At 37.7% G+C, this 20846-nt stretch overlaps 1 protein-coding gene across 4 annotated transcripts; it reads left to right on the top strand.

Annotated features, from left to right (window-relative positions):
- The first annotated feature begins 18 nt into the window (after positions 1 to 18).
- Positions 19 to 20453, top strand: LOC116438364. 4 transcript variants are annotated; one of them, XR_004237698.1, is made up of 8 exons: positions 535 to 894; positions 3855 to 4025; positions 5896 to 6018; positions 7960 to 8031; positions 10504 to 10592; positions 12501 to 12593; positions 12745 to 12840; positions 19940 to 20018. XR_004237698.1 is itself a non-coding variant. In XM_032097229.1 (7 exons), exons 2-7 carry the CDS (start codon positions 3914 to 3916, stop codon positions 20126 to 20128), a joined length of 678 nt encoding a protein of 225 aa, XP_031953120.1. In that variant the 5' UTR covers positions 19 to 204; positions 3855 to 3913; the 3' UTR covers positions 20129 to 20453. The 4 variants fall into 4 exon arrangements, 3 of the variants coding, with proteins under 3 accessions (XP_031953120.1, XP_031953119.1, XP_031953121.1); XM_032097229.1 differs by lacking the exons at positions 535 to 894; positions 12745 to 12840 and adding an exon at positions 19 to 204 and having other exon boundaries at positions 19940 to 20453; XM_032097228.1 differs by lacking the exon at positions 12745 to 12840 and having other exon boundaries at positions 560 to 894; positions 19940 to 20453.
- The last annotated feature ends 393 nt before the right edge of the window (positions 20454 to 20846 follow it).

Genomic DNA, 20846 nt, shown 5'->3' with positions numbered 1-20846 from the left:
CGCACACACTGGCACTTCCTACAACACAATATTATGGGTAAAATTCATGAATTGTCATCACATTCCTTGGGATAGGAGTGGTTATACAAATCAGTTCTCGGAAGTCATTAATATCATTAGCATATGTGTCACACATGGGTGGTGTGTCCTGGTGGTCGCACTGAGGAAGGCTCCTCTTCTTCCTCGGGAGTCTTTCTGATGAAGGTCAGTAATCTATCACAATGCACTTTTCACCTCTCTTTCTGGAGCATGCGCAGTCCTTTGTGGAATGATTCAGCAGTTTCTGTGTTGGTTTCAAGTAAATTATTGTTCCTCTAATCTTGACAAGGTTAAGGTGAATCCTGCTTCTTAGGTTTTGTAATTAACACTTGCTGTCTCTTAACAGTTAACTCTGCTTACATGAGTTAACTATTGATCAACCATTTCTCATGAGCTCCCTGAAACAGAGGCTACAGTTCTACTTTTAATATGTTTATATTGCTATAAACCCAGTCTCTGCACATGGCTCAGCCTTGGAAGAATGACAGAAAACAAGAGCAATGTTAGTGACATAAAATATAGGAACAGAATACACAGAACTAGTGGCTAAAAATTCGCATGCAGTTCTAGGCACAAAATCTTCTGTGGCATCTTATAGAAACAGACATTTAAAAGTTTGTTCCTGCAATTTCCAACACTCCTGTAATTCCAAGAGCAGTTAGAACCGTTAGAACGTGTATATAAACGAAAGTATGTAGAGATCTAGGAGATTAGGTCCACGTCAGACTTTTGTTTTATTCAGAGGTTTGGCTTCCTGCCCTCCGTTCAGGCAATAAATTGGCTGTAACAGAGCTGCTTCTAGCCTTTTGTTCAGTAGAAGTATCTCAGCAGAGACAAAAACACACACGAACTAAGGTAAGCAAGAGTGGAAGATTACAGCAGGATTAAATAATTTAAGATAATATCAGAATTTTTGTTGAAATTCTATGAAATAGCAATTTTTTCAGTTGTCTTTAAAGTTTTCTTAAAAAAATCTCTTCATCTATTTTATGTGTATTTTTTTGTATTCCTCTGCCTAGTTTAGATGATAGATTTTGTAAAATCTTATTTGAGAGAGACTATAAACCTCATTTTTTATTAGCTATAGGATGCTAAAGATTCTTTTTAATCAACTGTTAAATTGGAACAAACTTGGAGGAGTTTCTTACTATCTTTGCTAGCAGACTAACAGCTGCAACTCAATACACTCCACAAAAACAGTTCTGACCCTGTAAGGATCTTAGACATATCTTGTTATGAATTTATCAATACAATATGAGATAATATTTGGGACATACCACCATATGAATGAACTTCAAAATTTTAAATGTTGTTTTCATGTACTGAATTTAGTTTTATGATTACATGTGTCTTGGGGTTAAGTGAAAGCAAGAGTGAAGGCTAAGAACAAACTATCACTAAGGGGGCAAGAGAGGCTATGTAACAGATTTTCTTTGCTGTCTTCATATCAAGGAATTCATATAATCTATGTAATACAAAAAAATTTCAAATTTCCTCTGCTTTTAGTGTGATCATGTTGTCATTGGCCATAAACATACTCACTAATATCTGATTTCAGCAGTTTAAAGAGCTTTAATTCCCTTGTTCTTAGCTTAGATGCAAAATGAAATGAATCAGATCCAAGTTTCCAAAACAGTGGTTGACATGTCTGCAGCCCAGAACAATATCCAGATCTTCCTAGTCCTCTTCAATGTATACATTACAGAAGAGAGAAAAGGAAGAAATAGGTATGAAAGATCTTAAGATACAGAAATCAACATAGGGAGATATACACAGCATAAAAACTATGACAAAGAATGAAAAACGTGGGCTTGGGCAACATCTATATAAGAACATGTCATGACAGGAAAGGTCTATTGAAATGGGAGTATTTATATGTCACTCAGTCTTAAGGAATATATGAGGCATTTCAAGGTGTGAAAGCTTCTGTTATTTGTTGTAGGGAGTTTTATTGTTCTGGAGACCCAACGGAAGTGAAGTTCCACCATAGACTTTTCTACTTTCTACTTGTTTAAACAAGACAAAATAAATAAACTTTAGCACTGTCCTTCAGAACATCACTTGTCCATCATTCATCATAGAAAGTTTCTTAAGAATTTATCCACTGCCTAAATATATTTCTGAAAATATCTTTGAGCTGTTCTGCCCTCTTCAGGAATCCTTCAGTCCTGACTTGTCAACATTCTCCTTTTCTTACAGTTGTGAGTGTAAGTAATGCAGGTGCAAGACTCTAAACATAGATAAAAATCAGGAATTGGGATCTTCAGAACTTCTGACCAAGAGCAGCCAAACTAGAATTACACTTGTTTTCAGTAGGAATCTTGAGTAAGTGATTGTCTGTTCTTGAGCCTCATAGACCTAGCAAAGTCTGAACGCTTTGTTAATGAACACCGACAGACTTACATCTCTCAAGATTCACAAGGTGGTATTACTGTCCAAACACACCACAGAGCCCGATTCAGGTAGAAGTTTCCAGAGACCAGGTTCCAGTTAGGGCACAAAGAATGTTTTCTTTTGTTGAGAATGCTCGGTGATAAAGCAGTTTCAGCAAGATGAGGAAGACCCAGGCCTTTCTTTCTACCTCTGACTACAAGTTATCAGATACTCAAAATCCAAGACCTATTTACTAGGAAGAGCAATCCCATATAGTAAGTGTTTCACTTTTCAGTGTCCTAACTGAATGTTGTTATAACTAGAGTTGAAGAGAGTGAATAAGAGCCTTAGTTATCCCTTTTAGTCTATTAACAAGAGAATTGACAGGGACAGAAGTCTTTAATTTCATGTAAAAATTTAATATGAAGTTTTGTATCAGGGAAGTGAACCAAATCAGAAAACAGAACTGCCCTACCCTTCCTTGGGTGAATTTAGAAGCCATTACACTTGCGTCAGAGCCATGATCTCTCTGGCCTACCAGATATTTAGTTAGTCCATGCAAAGCTGCACGGGGCTAAAATTGTACCCACCTTTACTTGGTTCATTCACCAGGATACCAGACAGAATTGAAGCTCCTTGTTTTCTTTGGTCTGCACTTGTCATAAAGACTTGTCATAAACAGGTGACTTCAGGAGAGCATGTAGACTTCAGAACTTCAGTTTCCCTTTCTTCAAACCGAAGTAAGGTCTTTAGCTTTTCTGAAATGCAGTGATTTAACTTGCAACTTCAGGATATCTTGATAGCCGCCTGTGTGGTTTCACCATCAAAGTAGTTAATATTTTTAGACATCAACCTCTCCTTCAGATATCTAACCTTACTGATATCCCTTAATAATTATAATATATTCCTCAAATTTCCAAATTCCAGTCCTCAAGATTTCCTGAACCTTGGTTTAAGATTGCAATATACTGCATATACCTCTGAGAGTCAGATTATGCTGTGTTCAAGTTAGCATCATTTTCAATCACTTATGAATACTTTGACAATTATCTTAGACTGAATTCACAAAATGAATGTGATTTTTCAATTCAGTTAGTAAAATGTAGCTAACTTCCTATGATTGACAAACATAAAGAAATTGAAGTCACAAACACTGCTTATGTCTTATCTAAGGGGAAGTCTTTCAAAATATATTCCTTCGACACAACTGTGTTATCCGTGTTAGCATGCATCTTAGTGGAAGTTTAGAACAGTTAACTGATTTGCCATCACTGGAAACACACTGTTCTTGCTTTGCAAGTCAAAGGCTTGGGTCATGCAAGCAGTCAAACATTTATTGAGTTTATCTGCTTCCATTAACTGTCATTTATCAAAATTATATTTGAAAATTTGTTTCTCAATGGAAACACAAAGTCCTGTGACAAATTCTAACTCTACTTTAGGACTGGAAAAGGAAGTCAACTGATGTCATCATCATCAGTATTTCTTGAGTGCCTCTGCAATGCTGCTCCGCTCAGGCCGTGAAAAGCCATATCAAATGCCTCTCCATGGAAGCCAGTCTGTGGAGAAGCAATTACTGCTTACAAATATGAGAACAGCTCCTGGAAAGCCAGGTAACTCTTACCTGAGTGACAGGTATGTCTGTTATCTTGAAGAGAATATTCCAATCCAAGGTAAAATCCAATGAAATTAAGCATGTGGAACAATTTTTCTGTAATGTTGTCAAAAATAAAAATACTTGGTGAAAACAAGACCTCAAAAGCTACCTTTAAAATAACCAGAACAACAATACTCCTTAAAATACTGACATTAGATTTTTCTCGCCACCATGTTCAGACCAGTAGTTCCTTACGTACAAATGTACCTCCCTGGGAAAGAGTGAATGACATAAGCAGACCTGCCAAAAATTTTAGTGTGGGCGCTGCACTAGTTCTTGTAATTCTAGTTATAAGTAAAATTCTTACACTATAACTTCTACAATACACAATTTTTGAAAGGTTTGCTGTATTGATTATTGTAGCTGTTGTCCTGTTGCTTTTTAGAATAACCCATCATTTTTTTCTGGAAGCCTGATCACCAGTTGCCTTTGAAGAGAAAACCAGTCATAAATTAGCTAGGCATGTAACCAAAGGTCCAACACAGAACTTGCCACTTCTGGAGGATGTGACTCAGGCTGTCAGAATGTGCATCATCCTTCTCTTTGATTGCATGTGCAGAGTTTCTGCTCAGCCTAAACAGGCTGGAAAGAAAACTTCTTGGAAAAAACGTAATTTTTTCAAAATACTTGCTTAAATACAGATGTTCCAGATGAGGTATCTCTATATAAAATAAGTAACAAAGTTTTTGGTGAAGTCAGACATTCCTAGAACATTATGCCACTGCTGGTGCATTCTGTGTATCCTGTTGTTTTGCTTGCCTAATTATTCTGGCAAAGACAGAATGTTTTGTCTTGGAGCATACCCTGAAGCTCTGTGTGATCTCAGAAATGTCTTAACTGCATTTGAAAATATCAAACCTCTTCCAGTAAAACGATGTTCAGCTGAACATAATCAAAATTGTTCCTTAGAGTGTTATTCTGTAGGTGTCTGACATCCAAGTGTCTGGATGTCCAGAACAGCACAGTTGTGTTCAGGAGTGAAAGGGAACAATTTCCCTCCTGGCAGCTTTCAGCTAGAAAGACCTGGGGGTTTTTGTTTTATTTTCAGTAAGAGATGTCTGATCCCCCAAATAAATGCTGCTGTTTTAGGTAGCTGTATGCACTCTGACCTAAAAGTCCTGTTGATACCCAGATCCAATTTTCAAAATGCATAATTGGGAAATGGGCAAGTACTTACCTATGAAATACAGGAAACTAGTCTATAAACAGTATGCTGCAGAGAAACATTCCCTACTTTACCTCTTCTTTTCTTCATAATGAAGCTTACAACTTTATTTTTCACATCTCTCCATTCAAAGACTTCTGTGAACAGCCTTGCTTTGGCTCAGGCTTCCCACAAAGCTCCATTGGCTACTCTAAGTCTACTCATTCACCAGCCAACTGCAAATGTGGACCCACTCTCCCATGTTCAAACTCATCCTGTTCCCATTAGTCTTTAGTCTTTTTCAACACAGCTATCTGCACGTTGCCCACCATCCCTCTTTTCACGCTACCCTCAGGTTCTTGGTTTGGAAGCTGTTTTGTCGAACTCAAGTTTTCACATGTTATCTCTCTGCAAGTTTGAGATACATATTTTCTGCTCACTGGCATAACCTTCTAAGCAAAAAAATACTTATTTTCCTTCTTCACACTGACATCAAGCCCCCAAAACAGCTGCTTAAGCCCACTGTGAAACTTCTCATACATGTTGGCTATACTGCTCATAGTTCAAATATACATAGATTATCAAGTTAAGATTGTTAAGAAATCACACTTAATCTTTTTCTAACGAAATGTTGCCATTTTTCTGTTGACAGTAAAATTAATTACAACTCATTTTTTATTAGTGTTCAGCCTGCGAGAAACAGTGAAATGTTACATACTAACTGAAGACTCAAAAACAGTGCATTTTGACATAGATGAAGATGGTCATCATGAAATATCTACCAAGGATTCACAATCCCATGAAGGTAGTGTTCTTTATGTACCAAAACTCACCAACTGTATGTATAGTACTCAGAACATTTTAAAATGTACTGTTATGTACATTTTATTTTGTAATTTGTCCAGCCCTGGGCCCCTCACTCCAGGAACGACATGGAGGTGCTGGAGCATGTCCAGAGAAGGGCAACAGGGCTGGTGAAGGGTCTGTAGCACAAGTCCTTTAAGGAGCATCTGAGGGAGCTGGGGGTGTTTAGCCTGGAGGAAAAGAGGCTCAGGTGTGACCTTATCACTCTCTACAACTCCCTGAAAGGAGGGTGTAGCCAGGTGGGGGTCAGTTTCTTCTCCCAGGTAACAAGAGACAGGATGAGTGGAAATGCCCTCAGGTTGTGCCAGGGGGGCTTTAGATTAGATATTAGGGAAAATTTCTCTACTGAAAGAGCTGCCAAACTCCGGAACAGGCTGCCCAGGGAAGTGGTTGAGTCGCTACCCCTGTAGGGATTTAGGTGTGTGGATGTGGTGATTAGGAACATGGTGTACTTGGCAGTGTCAGATTAGTGGTTGGATTCAAGGATCATAAGGGTATTTTCCAACCTAAATGATTCTATGATCCTATTCTCTGTAGACATTACTTTATACTGGATCTGAATGAATATTGATAATGATAAAAGAAAACTTTTATCCTGATTTACAGCGGGTACCTAATATACATAAATGACAAGATTATATTGTTCACACTCATTTGACTTAGCAGGAAAGTCCAGACTAAAGAGAGAGAAAGGAAGGATAATCCTCAAGAACAAGTGCAAAATGGAGAAAATTAGAGCATAATTTGGAATTTGTGGGGTTATTTTATTTTTCATGAAACTCTTTTGTCTCAAATGGGGTTTCTCTATTTGACACCAAGGATGTTATCACAGCTATCATCATGCAAACACTTGCTAGAGGATGTAATGTTGGTAGAGAAGAGATAAATAATATCAAATGCAGTTATTCTAGAATGATGCAATTATTCTAGAATGGTACAATTTCCAATATTTGAAAGTAGGGAAAAAACCCAATAAAACATATTTTTGACAAAACCAGAGGAGAAAGTCGAAATCTTTAAGTTAGCTATTGAATTACTAAAACTTTTAGTCTATTAAATTGTGAATAATAACAGCTGCACTGACAGGGTACTTAAGTGTGCTTTATGTATTTTTCAGTATCTTTTTCTTGATAACTCCATAGAATTTTGAAGTCACTCAGACAATTAGTATTGTTATTTTATGAACAGAACCAAAACCTGTATAGGTATACAATGGAAGCAGTTTGTGAACAGATACATAGTCTGACAAGCCTGATGTAGAAGATAGTGATACTCCTAGAAGACAAAAATAAAAAAAGGAAATTCTGTGTAATGTTATTGTGCACACAAGCACCACAGACATATATTCATGATGCAGTTAGGACAACATAATATTAGGTACCAGTTGTAACCAGGATGTTTGTGATTTTGACCTGAAGTGGGTGATGTTTTCCCCACCTGACTGGCTGTGTGATTCAGGCTGTAGAAAAGCCAGAAACCACCTGCTATTGTTACCTGTTACTTCCCAATCTCGTACATTTCATATTAGGGTCCTCACTTTCACTGCCAAGGCACTTCAGGCTCCTCTTTAACAGCACACTAGGCTTTACATCTGGTCACCAAGCTCTTGTTTCTCAGGTGCATTCTCTGTAGCAAAAGATATTTAAGCAATCAATACACTTTTTAGACTCAGACTTCACGGTACCTGTTCACAAGTCTAACTGTACAGCCCTCCAGGGTTAAATGAATTCAGAAACCCTCAAGAAAAGAAATCTGATGTCTGTTGCTATTATACACTCCTTCTCAGATTGCAAAACAATTCTTTAAATAATCTGTATTATTTTTAAATTTGAGGAATGTAGCTCTCTAATTCCACATATTTGTTAAATACATTCTATTTTAGATATTGCGTGGTTAAGCGTGTTCACAAGGAATGAAGCAGCAGTTACTGATAAGCCTCTTGTGGGAATAAAAGGTATCATCTCTTTGTTAGGGTGTGGTTATGAAGATACATTTGAGAGTAGGAAATGAAGGTAGTAGTATTTTACACATAAACTTGACATTAGAAGTAACATATTGTACCAGGTTTTTCACTTAGCTCACATTACTGGACAGCTCTAGAAATAAAAGTGCTTTTCTGTGTTCCGTAAGAAGAAATCTTCAAAGTTACAAAATTTTCAAATTAGGAGTAGTGGCTTGGACTGAACACAAATGCATATAAGGAAATAAATTGCGTGCAAACTAGAACATACAATTTGTTTTGTGGAAAAGTGTTGGTGTTCTATTGCTCTATTGCATATGAGTCTTAACTAGCAAAGACCTGTTTTAGCAGGACAGGAAAACCAAAAAGAAGTGAATATGAAGAAAGAGGAGGCACACTTTTGGAACTTTCATATTGCACACGTGAGAAATGATTGAGAAAATCAAAGATATATTAGTTCAGGTATTACAGTGGAAGAAAAACGCACTCTAATTCCAGCCATTGAGGGCTCCTGTAACCGATGAGAACAAATATCCATCTGGTCCAGTACTGCACCTTGAAGAAGGGCCAAATGAGGGTTTCTAGGGAACAGTATAAAAATATTGATATCCTCCCAAATCCCAAAGCTTTGCATTTTAGGGATATCCCAAGCAAGAAGTTATTTAATTTATTTAATTTCAAGACATTTTATTTGCATGAATTTTAAAATTTCCCCTTAGACACTGGTGAGGTTTTAGTGACCAGAGAGATGAGGTAATTCATTCATAAGCCATCAGAGAGTGGAAGCATCACGTATGCAATCATGGAAAGGTCCCTTACTTTCATTGCCATTCACTGGCTGTCTGATAGACCACTTGTCATGTCTTTCAGAGGCGATAGAGAAAGTTGGGCTCCTTTGGACTTACTTAGACTAAACAATGTGCAAGCAAGTCACAATAAAAGCTATTGATGGAGAAAGCCAAGGATAGTTAGGATACAAGTCATGTTGATAGATGTCCCTGGTCAACTGGATGGACTCCTGCATACCTTTTTTGTTGTCACTCTTTCTTCCAAATGAGAATACTCTTGACTTGGATAAGAAGTTTCTCTTGCCTGTTGATGTGTCTCTTTAAATGCCCCAACTGAAATTGGACAATTGCAGCTGAGGCAATCTAAGGTGATGTCACAAAAAGTAATAAAAATGACAGAATTGTAGACCTAGTCTACTATATCTATCTGAATACCCATGTAAACTGAGTAAAGCACACTCAGTTTAGCCTAGAGAGTTTTTTCTCAATTTTTGACAAGGATTTTAATGCTATTTTCATGCTATAGCTATCTCAGAAAATTTGCTTCAGAAGAATAATACAAAAGCATTATAGTCAAGGAAAGTTAAGGCAATTAAAATCAGGGCCAAGAGCAGCTAAAATTAGTCAGGTGGGATTAATATGGTCTGCTAATTCTGAATATACTTCAGAGGCTAGAAAATGCCTTTGGTAATACATAAAAAAACCCCAAAGTCCTTAACTACAGCTGTTAATGCATAAAAATCTAACATCTTTAAAATTTGTATTCAGTTGCTGCAGTGGTAAACATATAGATCAACTGCCACTTTCTTTTATATTTTTTGCGTTAAATGGTACGCTTGAGATACTTCTAAAAGCACAAGTGGTATTATTTGAAATAAGTCTGAAAGTCAGTCAGATAGGTATAGCCTCACTGAGTAGTCATTACTGTAATGGGTTTTGCCAGGTAATGCTCTTGTGTGCTGTATCCGCTGGCCAAGGGTACCTTTGTTTACTTTTCGCTGAGGCCTTGAAGCACCAGAAAGTAGCAACGAGCATTGTCAGTTTATCAGGCTGAAGAATGTCCCATATTATTGATATTGTCTTACTTCCTGCAGCTGAAAAAACGGTATTTGCTCAAAAATTGAATTAATCCAATGCATTCACAATTATGATAGTAGGAGGATTTTGATCTAGAAACATACAGAAAATAAAAGGGAAATAATTCTACATTTTCCATAGTGACATATACATAGTCAAGTATATACCGTAAATGTGTTTATTACACAAATGTGTTATCTATCTACTTATGCCTTTGTGGTTTATATTAATGTATAACTGATATTTCACACATTGAATATAAAAGTAGAGAAATAAAATGTATATATTGTATATATATATGTATATATGTATATATATTGTATATATATATGTATATATGTATATATGTATATATATACATATATATACATATATATGTATACAAATGTATATATGTATATATGTATATATAAATGTAAATTTAAAGCCTCACAGAGGAATAGGCTTTAAACACTTTAGACAAGAGAATGGTATCAAAAGTGATTTTATTTATTTCCATTCCTATGCCGATAAACGAATGTTTTCTCTTTGTACTGTATTCAGCTCTGCTTCATTTAATAAAGTAATACATTATTACAGTATTCTCCTCTGTGTAAAACAGATTCAAAAAATTTGGTGATCCTCACACAGAGATCAAAGCTTAATGAATTTGTTCTGTTGTGCAAGGGTAAGAAGCATCTGTCTCTGAAGGTAAGAAGTCATTTATTTTCTTTGTAACATGCGGGTGCTCTTCCTTACTATGGGAAAATTTCCCCCACAGACCTTTTCAAATTCACTTTACTTACCACCTTCCACATTTCATAACTTCCAAGTACATCCCTTTATTCTGTCTTGGTAAATACTCAGAGAAGGTTATTGCAAAAATTTTTGGGTTGGGTAGTTGACTACTGCGACTAGTAGACAGTCAGGGATGTTGGGGTCCAGTCTCTGTGGAGGAAGAGGGAGCTTCTTAGCCAGAACACATACAGGAAAATGAGAGGGGAGTAAACAGCAGGAATCTTGCCTTGGAAAGAGATGAGTTTAAATGGAAATTATTTTCTTCCAATGAACCCACATTACAAGATAAGGAATGTGATGAAAAGAAAACACAGCTGAACATCCTGTTTCAAGCATTTACTAGTGTCTAAGCATCCTCATTTTCTCCAGTCCTGTGAAGGTTTGTTTCTGATAGGAAGAGAAGGCAAGCATAGTCTTCCCTAGTGAGGGATTATAACCATTGTTAAAATCTGTCTGAGGAAGAGTGCTACGTTGCAGTTTACCCTCTTAAGAACAAAGGTCCAAGAAGCTCTGTTTGCACAGGTATGTTGAGATAAAGAATGACGCTTCATCTGATGTCAGCCATGCATGATGGTGTAAAACACCAAATGCTTCCTCAAAAAGTCTTGGATGTTTTTCATTTGTTTTTAACTTACAAACAACTATAAAATCTATTTCCTGAATTTTTCTAGGGAAATGTATGGTGTAATATTACCGCAGGCCTAGGCCCTACGGTATATCACCGTGTCCTGCAGCCATAGGGAGGAGGAGGAGGAGAGAAGATCCAGCAGGCAGGAATTGTGCAGCAAGATTGATGATTTTAATTATTTTACAAACTCTTTTATAGACTTTTTTCTTCATAGTCTAATTGGACAAAGGATCAGCCACCCCTTGGGGTGATTGGCTAAAATCCTAAAACATCCATTTTCAAAATATTTTTCTACTATACCATAAACAAGACTTTTCAAGGCTGCAGGTGTTTGGTTGTTCACATACTCTGCTACCTCTTCTGTGAGAGAGAAAAATCTCTCACGGGCTTAGAAAATAGCAAGAAAATCCTTGCTAGCAGCATTTTTGTATCTACAGTGTAAGATGCATACATTATATTAATAGCCTATTACTCACAGAGAGGGATTTTCCTTTCTGTCCCTAAAACAGCAACTATTTTAAAAGGATTTTTCTGATTCAGAGGTTACTTTTTCATAAATTAGTTGTTTGAAGGGTGTTCCAGCAAATCAGGAGAAGAACTGAGTGTGTTGAGCCCTAATGGATTTTACTTTCCAATGGGCTATTTTAAGATTCCCAGTCATACCAGATTATGTTTCTTGACATAATTGAAAGCAGTTCTTATCGGAAGATGAGGTAAGACATACTTGGTGTCTACCAAATATGTGAAAACCTTAGAATGATCACAGACCTTTCTTTTTCCAGCACAATACAAATAATTTCACTAATCCCAACAGGAATTCTGGTACGGAACACGACAAGGCTTCTTATCTGGAATAAAGTTTTGTTATCCTGGTACAATATGGTTTGATCAGGGCTGCATTTCTAAATAGAATCTGGGCATTAAACAGTGTGAAGGACTGCCTTGAGTATTTGCTTTCAACCCAATTCATTTTGCTTTGCAAATGGCAAAGGAGAAATATAGTAATAGAAGTTTTTCAAGAAATTATCAATTTATTAATTTTGGATAATTTGAAAGTAATAATTAATGAACTTCAAAAAAATAGTTTTCTTTAGAATTAATGCCACATTTGAAGGGTTTAAAAAGCAAAATATGAAGAAAAAATTACCAAATTAAATTACAAAATTAACCAATCTGTGTGGTTGTAAACACAGGTCTTAAAAGCATCCTGCTCAGAGCCAGATTATCCTTCAATGGAGAGATGCAATATGAAAACATGCAACCATGAAGATCCTGACTTTAAACAGGTATAAATCATGATCAAACAAATAAAAACCTGTGTGTGAGACTGGGTATGCAAACATAGGTGTGTAAAAAGAGCTGCTAAATTCATCCTGTTACTCATTAAGTGACAAATTGCTTACTTTTCTTTCAACTGATCTTTTGTATTTTCCTCAGAAAAAGGAAAATAAGACATTTTCCCTTGACTTGTATTTATGAGAACATCCTTCAATCTCCAGGCAAAATACCTGACTTTCAGTTAAAACATGAAAGGTAGATATGTTTCTTGTATTATTATGCTTATAGAAAATGGAGGGAGATACAAAGTAGATTTCATCCAGTACCAATTCTTAGGCGAGACCTAGAAAATCTGGATGAGTGTATTAGCAGATCTAGAAGGATCAGATCGCAAAAGTTATGGTGTTTTAAGAACTAATGAATCCATCAGCCATAAACTTCTGGGAAATAATAAAGCCCTGTCTTATTTTCAGAATGATTTTCTTATTGTCAGATGATTATAAAACAGGAGTGATGCATTGTGGACAGAAATACAGATAGCTGGGTCATTTCTTAACATGTTTTTGTGACAAAAGCTTGGTTTTGTTGGCTCTTCTCTAGGTAGAAATGATAAAACATAGTACGCACATGGAGGAAATTATTTGCCCTTTAGGATATCTTACCTAGACATGTAAGGTTTAGACCTTAAAACTGAGAGAAAATGCAAAACTAAGGAAATGTAACTAATAATAATTTCTATGTGGGTTTATTATTAGACTGAAAAGACAATCTTTCCAATTTCAATAGGCAAAATTAGAGCTATTTGGGCTCAGATAGTTTCAGAACTTCATAATAGGGACTGTGAAACCATGAAAACCTGAAATTCACAGCCTAAATTTCCTAAAATTTCTAACCTTTCTCCTAAACCAGAAATTATTAAATTACCAATTCTGAGAAATCAAAGTCTCTCTGAAATGGTTTTCGAAAGGTATGAGCTACACTACTAGTAATTAATGAACAAATCTCCTGAATTCTGGGCCTAGAAAATCTAAGTGGGTCCTTCAGTTTAAGTTCTGCTGATTACTCATCTGCCACTAATACTCCTTGGCTCCACACAGAAGGAGAAAGCAACAAAACTTAGGAAAATTACGAGGCAACTTCTAGTCCCCTCCTTGTATGCTGCAAACTATCACAGTCATATTGATTCTTGCAAATTATATTTCATACACTCTTTTATTTCAAGCACTTTGTTTTTAACATAAAAATACATGCCTTTTCTGTGGAGCTGTTCACAAAAAAAGACTTAGTGTCTTTATGCCTTCAAGTTTTGGAGGAACATCTGAAAGAGCTGTAACAGTTGCCTGTAGAGACATATTTATCACTTTGGGTTTTTTAAATATAATTAAAATGAAAAATTCTTTCTGAGAACCCATTCCTTTCCTAACAAAATCTGGTCATCATGGTTTCTTGTTGATACCCTGAAATAGAAGAAAAAATGTTACTCATTTGTATGAGCAGAAATCAGAAGCCTGCACTTGAATCACATATGGTGGGAGAAAGAAGCAAAATCATAGGCAACTCTGAATCATGAGATTCTTAATAAACCTTCTAAAATGAATGTACTGGTCAGTAAATATTTTCTGGTGTGATGAACAGAGCCTGCATTGTCCTTAGGATGAGAAAGTGTGGGAGTAGTGCACTGAGATGGAGAAATATTTCTCACGGATAATGACAATGCTATGCAAGGCTGGAATGTGATACTTAATCTGCTAGCTTTGAATAGTTAATCTTAAAGACAGTAATTTTCCTGGTTTTTATTTGAAGACTGCCAGTAGAATTATCAGAAACGTGAGAATCTGTGGACCCTGTTGTTATACCAGGAAGAGTTGCATATAGTGTTGTAAACATTCATTTCTGTAACCAAGGCTATAGAAATACGGTTCACAATCACTATTACTTGAAACATCTTTTATTAAATTTAATAAAAATATTAATTAGGTTGTTATAACAATAAAATAATTTTTTAAATTTACAGCAAGTAATACTCTACAATAACATCAGATTCTGATTGGGGATTAAGTCAGCAAGGTAACACAGGTGACAACCAATATTTATTGCAATGCTGTTGTGGTAAGAATGGAAAACTGCACTGTAGACACAACTATGGCCACACACAGTTCACACAGTGGCAGCATCCCAGCCAGAGCAGCAGTAGAGAAGCCAACCCCAGCAATTCACTCAGGAGCATTTACTTATAACCGTGATTATTCTAGCTCTATAATAGAGCTAGAATATGTTTTTCGTAATTAATAATATCATTGAAGGAAATGCAGTTAACTGTGAGGTATGCCCAGCCCCTGCCCTGGAGGGATCTCTGCTGAGATAAGAGATTGCTCAATCAGCCAGCAGGACTCCCCGGAAAGGCAACCACTTCTGTGGTCACGGCGAGAAAAGACAAACCCACAATCCTTTAGGAGACCCTATGCAGATCCTTTGTAACCCGTTGGCCTTTACCCTCTGACACCCACCCCCTGTATCCCTATAAGAGCTAGCCCTCTGCCCCTGAGAGGGCAGAGAGCTGCTCGTCCCTGGTTTTCCCCTTCGCTGGAGTACAGACCAATGAAGCTCCCTCGTGCAGAACCAGCCACACGAGCCTCTCGTCTCTCTCTGGTCTGGCCTGGAGGCTGCCCTGCAGAGCTGAGCTGAAATCACGAGCTGACAATCACTAAAGAGCTGACATCTCTGCAAGGGCCCTCCTGCCAGCAGCTGAGGGAAGACACCGGGCCTCGGGAAGACGATTCCTTTCAGGACCATCTCTCCGGACTGGTCACCTCTTCCTCGGTCAGAGCTACTGACCCCATCTCCAGCTGTAATAGTTAACCACACAACAGGATGAACTAAGAGCTGCAGAACAGTATTTCCCTTTAGATCCTCCACGGAAAAGGTTTTCCCAGTTCCCCCACCCTTACACATATTTCTCCCTGTAAGCAAGAGAGCTCTCATTTTACCATTTTCATTAATTATGTGTAAATTTTTACTATTCTTCTTTTTCACTCTTCCAGAAGTGCAGGAATTAGTGAGTATATACTGGTTATCAAAGAAGTACATATCATCTTCAGTACATATCTCTAGTATCTCACTTCAGTGTAGTTTCTGTTCCTGTTCAACCGTAATATTTTACTTGACCTATTACTACCCTCAGACTTTTGCAGATGTATTCTTTACTCTCTCAGCTTTTCTTAAGTACTAGTAGCACTCAGTTTTCCCTCAGTTTCAAATCTTCATGAATTAACACATTTGCTTAAAAGATGACCAAAAGATAGAAGTCAACAATTTGAATCACTGGATCTGGCTGCTTCTCTTCAAGTTGTTCCTTGCTGGATAATGCAACGTTACTAGGTGATTGTATCTGGACAGCATTTTCCCAAACTTTTGACTGGAATACCCCAGCCTGGATGAACTGGAATGTGAAGGACTGCAGCTGTAAAAGTCCTATTAAGAGCTGTAAGAGTTTTTATTCTATAGTCCTCTCTATTTTACTGAATAGCTTAATGAACCTAAATACGAGAGAGATTACACCAGAGGCTATGCAGTCATGAAAGACCTTATTAAGAGACTTACTCTTTACTCTAGTTAAGTAGGCCAAAATAAACTCTAAACAGGTAAAATCTGGCATGAAAGGCCCACTAAGATATCCTTGTTCAGAAGTTTTGACCTTGTAAGTAGTGACAATGTCATGTTTACTGTGCTTGGCAGCAGGCTGTGGGGGCACAGTCCTTTTTGGCACCCAGCATGCAGCTAGAGGGGGTCTTCTTTTTTGGCTCTGAAAGTTGATTCATCTATTGAAAAGCCAAGGAGTGATCAGCAAACCTCACTCACCCTTCAGTAGTCATGTATGGCCAGTGTGGAAGACTGATGGAGGGTGAAAGTGGACTGTTCTGGGCTGAACAAAGTCACGTCATCATTGATGGCTGCTGTATCAGAGATTCTATACATTCAGTATGAAAGGAATCAAAGGTGGCAGAGTGAATGCTACAGCTGATAATGCCAAAGCATTTTTCTTGATCCCCTTGGCAGCAGTGTGCAGGCCAAAGTTTACTTTCAGTGGAGTGATGTCCAATACACCTGGAGCTGACTGACCCAGGGCTGGAAGCACAGTCCTACCATTTGTCAGAACAGGACCAGCTGTAGTAAAAAAAAAGCACTGAGGTGTGCTGGCTCCAGTCAGCATCCAAGACCCTGCCCCAGATATTCACTCAGACCCACTCCCTGCCAGTGGACAGGGGAGAGAATAGCAAGAGCAAAAGTAAGAAAACTTTTGAGTCAAGAAAAAAACTCAGAAGCAAAACATATGTAGGTCAGAAAAACCATCACAACTGATGCAAAAGTACTTAGTCATTTCCTCCCATAAGCAGACCAATGCCCAGCCAGTCTCTGAGCAGTAGCCTTCTTGGAAGCAAACACCCATTCCCTCAGCCTCACATTCTCCTTCCTCTACACCAGGCTTTATGACTGGCCATGATGTTACGTGGCATAGAGTATCCCTTTGCCCACTCTGGGACAGCTGTCCCAGCTGTGTCCCAGCCTCTTGCCCATCCCAGCCTATTGAGGCTGAGTGGTCAGAAAGAGAAACGAGTGATGCTGTGCATGCACTGCACAACAACAGCCAAAATTTTTACTGGTGTGTCACCAACCCTGTTTTAGCCACAAACCACATAATTAATTTGTAATACCTTCCAAAGTCCATAACTTCTCTGATGTAATTGGGATGGCAGCTCAGTTTTACTAGTTCGTGTATCATCACTGTATGACTCATGTCTCTTTGATCACGTGCTCATTTCCTTGCTTCATCTGAGGCAAAATGTAGATTGCAGTGTGGCCTATGCTCCTTTGTGTAATGTGTCAACACAAGATACTCTGTTTCAGCTGGCCTTCAAATCCATTCCTTTTTATCTTCTAGTTTCTTCCTAGTTTAGAGTGCAGCACTTTAACCAAGCTTGGAGTAATGCTCATTGTGCCATATTCAATCTGACTTCATATAACGTTGATTTTAAAACTTGTATACTACTCTCTCACATCTCTTTCTGTAGTTCCCATCACTGACATGTTTTTCTTTAGCCTGTGAAGACAATATTTATAGCATTTTTCTGACATGAGCATATGTATTCTATTTCAAATGCATTGTGAATCACCTCTGGGACACGAATAAAGGTGTAATTTTTGTCATTAAATGTGAAACTTAAGCTGCATATTGGTTCTTCATTTAATGCAATGGAAAACAAATGATCAGATTTTAACTAAAAATCAGTAGCTTTTTTCTTGGAATTTGCAAATTATCTTGACTGCTACTGTGGAAGCTGTCCTGAGGAGGACCTTATTCTGACAGTAGTCCACTACATTCTCCAAGTTTCCTCATCATCCTTCCTTACAGGTCATAATAGAAAATTTCCTCTGCCATGATTTCTTGCAAAACATTTTGTTCTTCAATGACCTGCTCCACCTCCCAGCCCTGATGGTGTTTCATTATGCTTCTAGTTGGAGTTCCTCTTTCTTCTTACATAATGTCATTCACCAAATCATTTTCCTCTTATAGTTTTCCATCTAATTTTCCATCATTTCATGCAGGTACAGCAGGTATTTTAAATTTCTGGATCTCAATCTGCTTTTGCAAGCATGTAATTTTTGCTTTCCATTTACAAGAGCCCATTGGATTCTCCCTTGTTCTAGCATGAATTTCGGCATTATACGTATGAATTCCTTGCTTCTGCAGGTTTTCTTTCAGCAAACATTCTTATTCCATTTATGTTTACTTTTTACCATTCCTAGTCCCTAGAAGGTATTTGATTCCCAAAGACAAATTTTCTTCAACTTTCTTAATAGTACTTTTAAAAACAGACTTGTTGGATTGAAGCTCCTGATACACTGTTGTTACATTGGCTTGATCAGGACAGAGTGTTTTAGCTGCTTCCCACTATAGTTTTGCTGATAATAGAAGGTGTGCCCTCAAGTTTCTTTCAGGTACTCTGCAATAACTGCAGGATATTTTCTTTCCATCTCCTGTTGTCATATGGGCTGAAAGAACACATTGCTCCTTCCATGGAAAGGTTGTTATTGACAATGCTGTAATCTCAGGCATAGATGGTACCTTTAAATGTGCTCCTGGTTTTCCTCAAGCATTCAGTTTTCTTTTAGAGGTCCTCTTAAGCTATGATAATACACCAGACTTGTCAGAGTTACAGAACTGTCTCATGGGTAGGATGAGAGTGTTCAAAGAGGTCACTTAGAAGGAAAGTTTAAATAGTTTGATTATGATACGTTCACTCTTTCCCAAAAGATACTATAAATTCCCTGCTCTCTGACAGGAGTTTGAGGAAACACAAATCTCAACCTTCTATTAGTTAATATTTTACTATTAGGAGCAGATAACTGTTCACACAGTATTCTCAGTGCACTCACACCCACACTCCAGAGGGTTTCAAGCAGCTGTGCACAGTCACACCCAGGAGCCCCAGTTTCAGGAGCTGTGTTCACATACACTGCCCTGTAATCTTTGTCCAGCTGTAGCAGCTGCTGCCCCCTTGGATGTGGTGTGGATTACACGACCCGTGGTAGGTGCCAGAGGTGTGCTGGAGACCACTGGCAGGTTCAGCAGCCCTTTGGTGCCCCAAGCTTACTGGTTTCTGCAGATTTCAGCACATACTCTTCCTCTGTCCGGCATGAGGTGTTTTTGTAACTACTTCTCCATCCCCACCCTGAGGTGCCTAGTGAGCCCAAATACATACATACATAGACACACACACACACACACAAACACACACACACACAAAGGAGCTCATTAGACAATAGCTATTGCTCCAGAGATGGATCTCAAAAAAAGTGCATTGGAAACTAGAGATGTACTGAAAAGCCATAGGTAACAGAACAGTTGTTTAAGAGTAATTTCTACTGTAATATTCTAATTTTACTTCAAAAGAGGCAAGAAAAACTGTGGACTGACATTTTATTGCTAGTGGCAGTTGACAGGGTAGGCCTATAGTAAGAAAATAACCAGATGAAAAACCGAAGTTATTGTCATGACACTGGGGAAACTGTGCTGGTGTTTTTGTGAAGCAAAGGAATGCATCTGTTAGTCTGGTATTACTCAGTCCTTTGAGGGAGATGGGTATTATTTATTCATAGTTATCACAGAATCTATCCCAAAATGATTAGCTGTTGTCTAAGGCTTATTTAAAAATTGATATATATGAGTCACTAGGGAAAAGCATAAGAAGCATAAAATACAACAAGCCAACAACATCCATGATTTTTGTCACATTTAACATTGTAGAAAGGCATTAGAAATATAACGTGTTCTTTACTTTGTGTATTTTCACAGCTGAGTGAAGATAATAACTTTTTCATCATGCATTACCAAGGAGATTCAGTGCAGTTCCAATGCTATGAAGATACAAGTTACTATCTGTGTGTGAACGACGACTCACTTGATATTCGCAAGCTGGAAAACAAAGAACCCAATGAGGACAAAAAGTTTTACTTCAGGGTGTCATATTTACAAGAAAAGTAACTTGTCTATCTTTCAGTGGCCTAAGTGCCCATACAGCTCCTAAGAGGAGGAAGTTTGAAATCAACTAATTTCTGTTTGAGCTAAATTCTTGCATTTTCATGATTTCTAAGTCACCAACATCCTTCATTTCTGTACTTTCAGTAGCAAAAGACGAAGGCTAAATTTGAAAAACGTATGAACTCATCAGTCTCTGTGTCTTACCTACACAATTATGTTTTTAAGGAAACAAAATATTCTGGTACGGGAAAATATACAGGGGATATTTCAAGGATGGCAACAATAAAGAACATATACGAATATGATCATAAAATGTGCAGTTAATTCTCCATGTGGTAACATTTTACTTTTTAAAAATGTCTCTTATAAGCTCACCTGAATTTGACAAGAAAACATTTAGAAGTTGTTAAACTCATGTGTGCATATTCTGACTGACTGACTTAAGAAAGAGGTAGAAAAGGTGTCTTGGGTCTATCTGAGCATAAGGGAAGATGCTGAAAGTTAGAAGATCTCTCTGCATCTGTAGCTAGCTCCAAGTCAGTCCATATACTCCATTAGGCAATTTCAGCATCTGTCCAGCGTGGCAGCTTTCTAAGAAAATACACAGAGCATCAGATGCAAAACATGGAGGCAGAGGGAGGGAGGCACATTGAACTGACGGGTCATAAGAGATGCCTGTGAACACAGCAGAAAATTGCTCTGACATACTGGCTTCCACTTC

This window comes from Corvus moneduloides, chromosome Z (assembly GCF_009650955.1).
Source record: "Corvus moneduloides isolate bCorMon1 chromosome Z, bCorMon1.pri, whole genome shotgun sequence".
Taxonomy (NCBI): Eukaryota; Metazoa; Chordata; class Aves; order Passeriformes; family Corvidae; genus Corvus; species Corvus moneduloides.
Note: the sequence above shows the minus strand (reverse complement) of the source record. Positions and strands in the feature narration are given on the sequence as shown.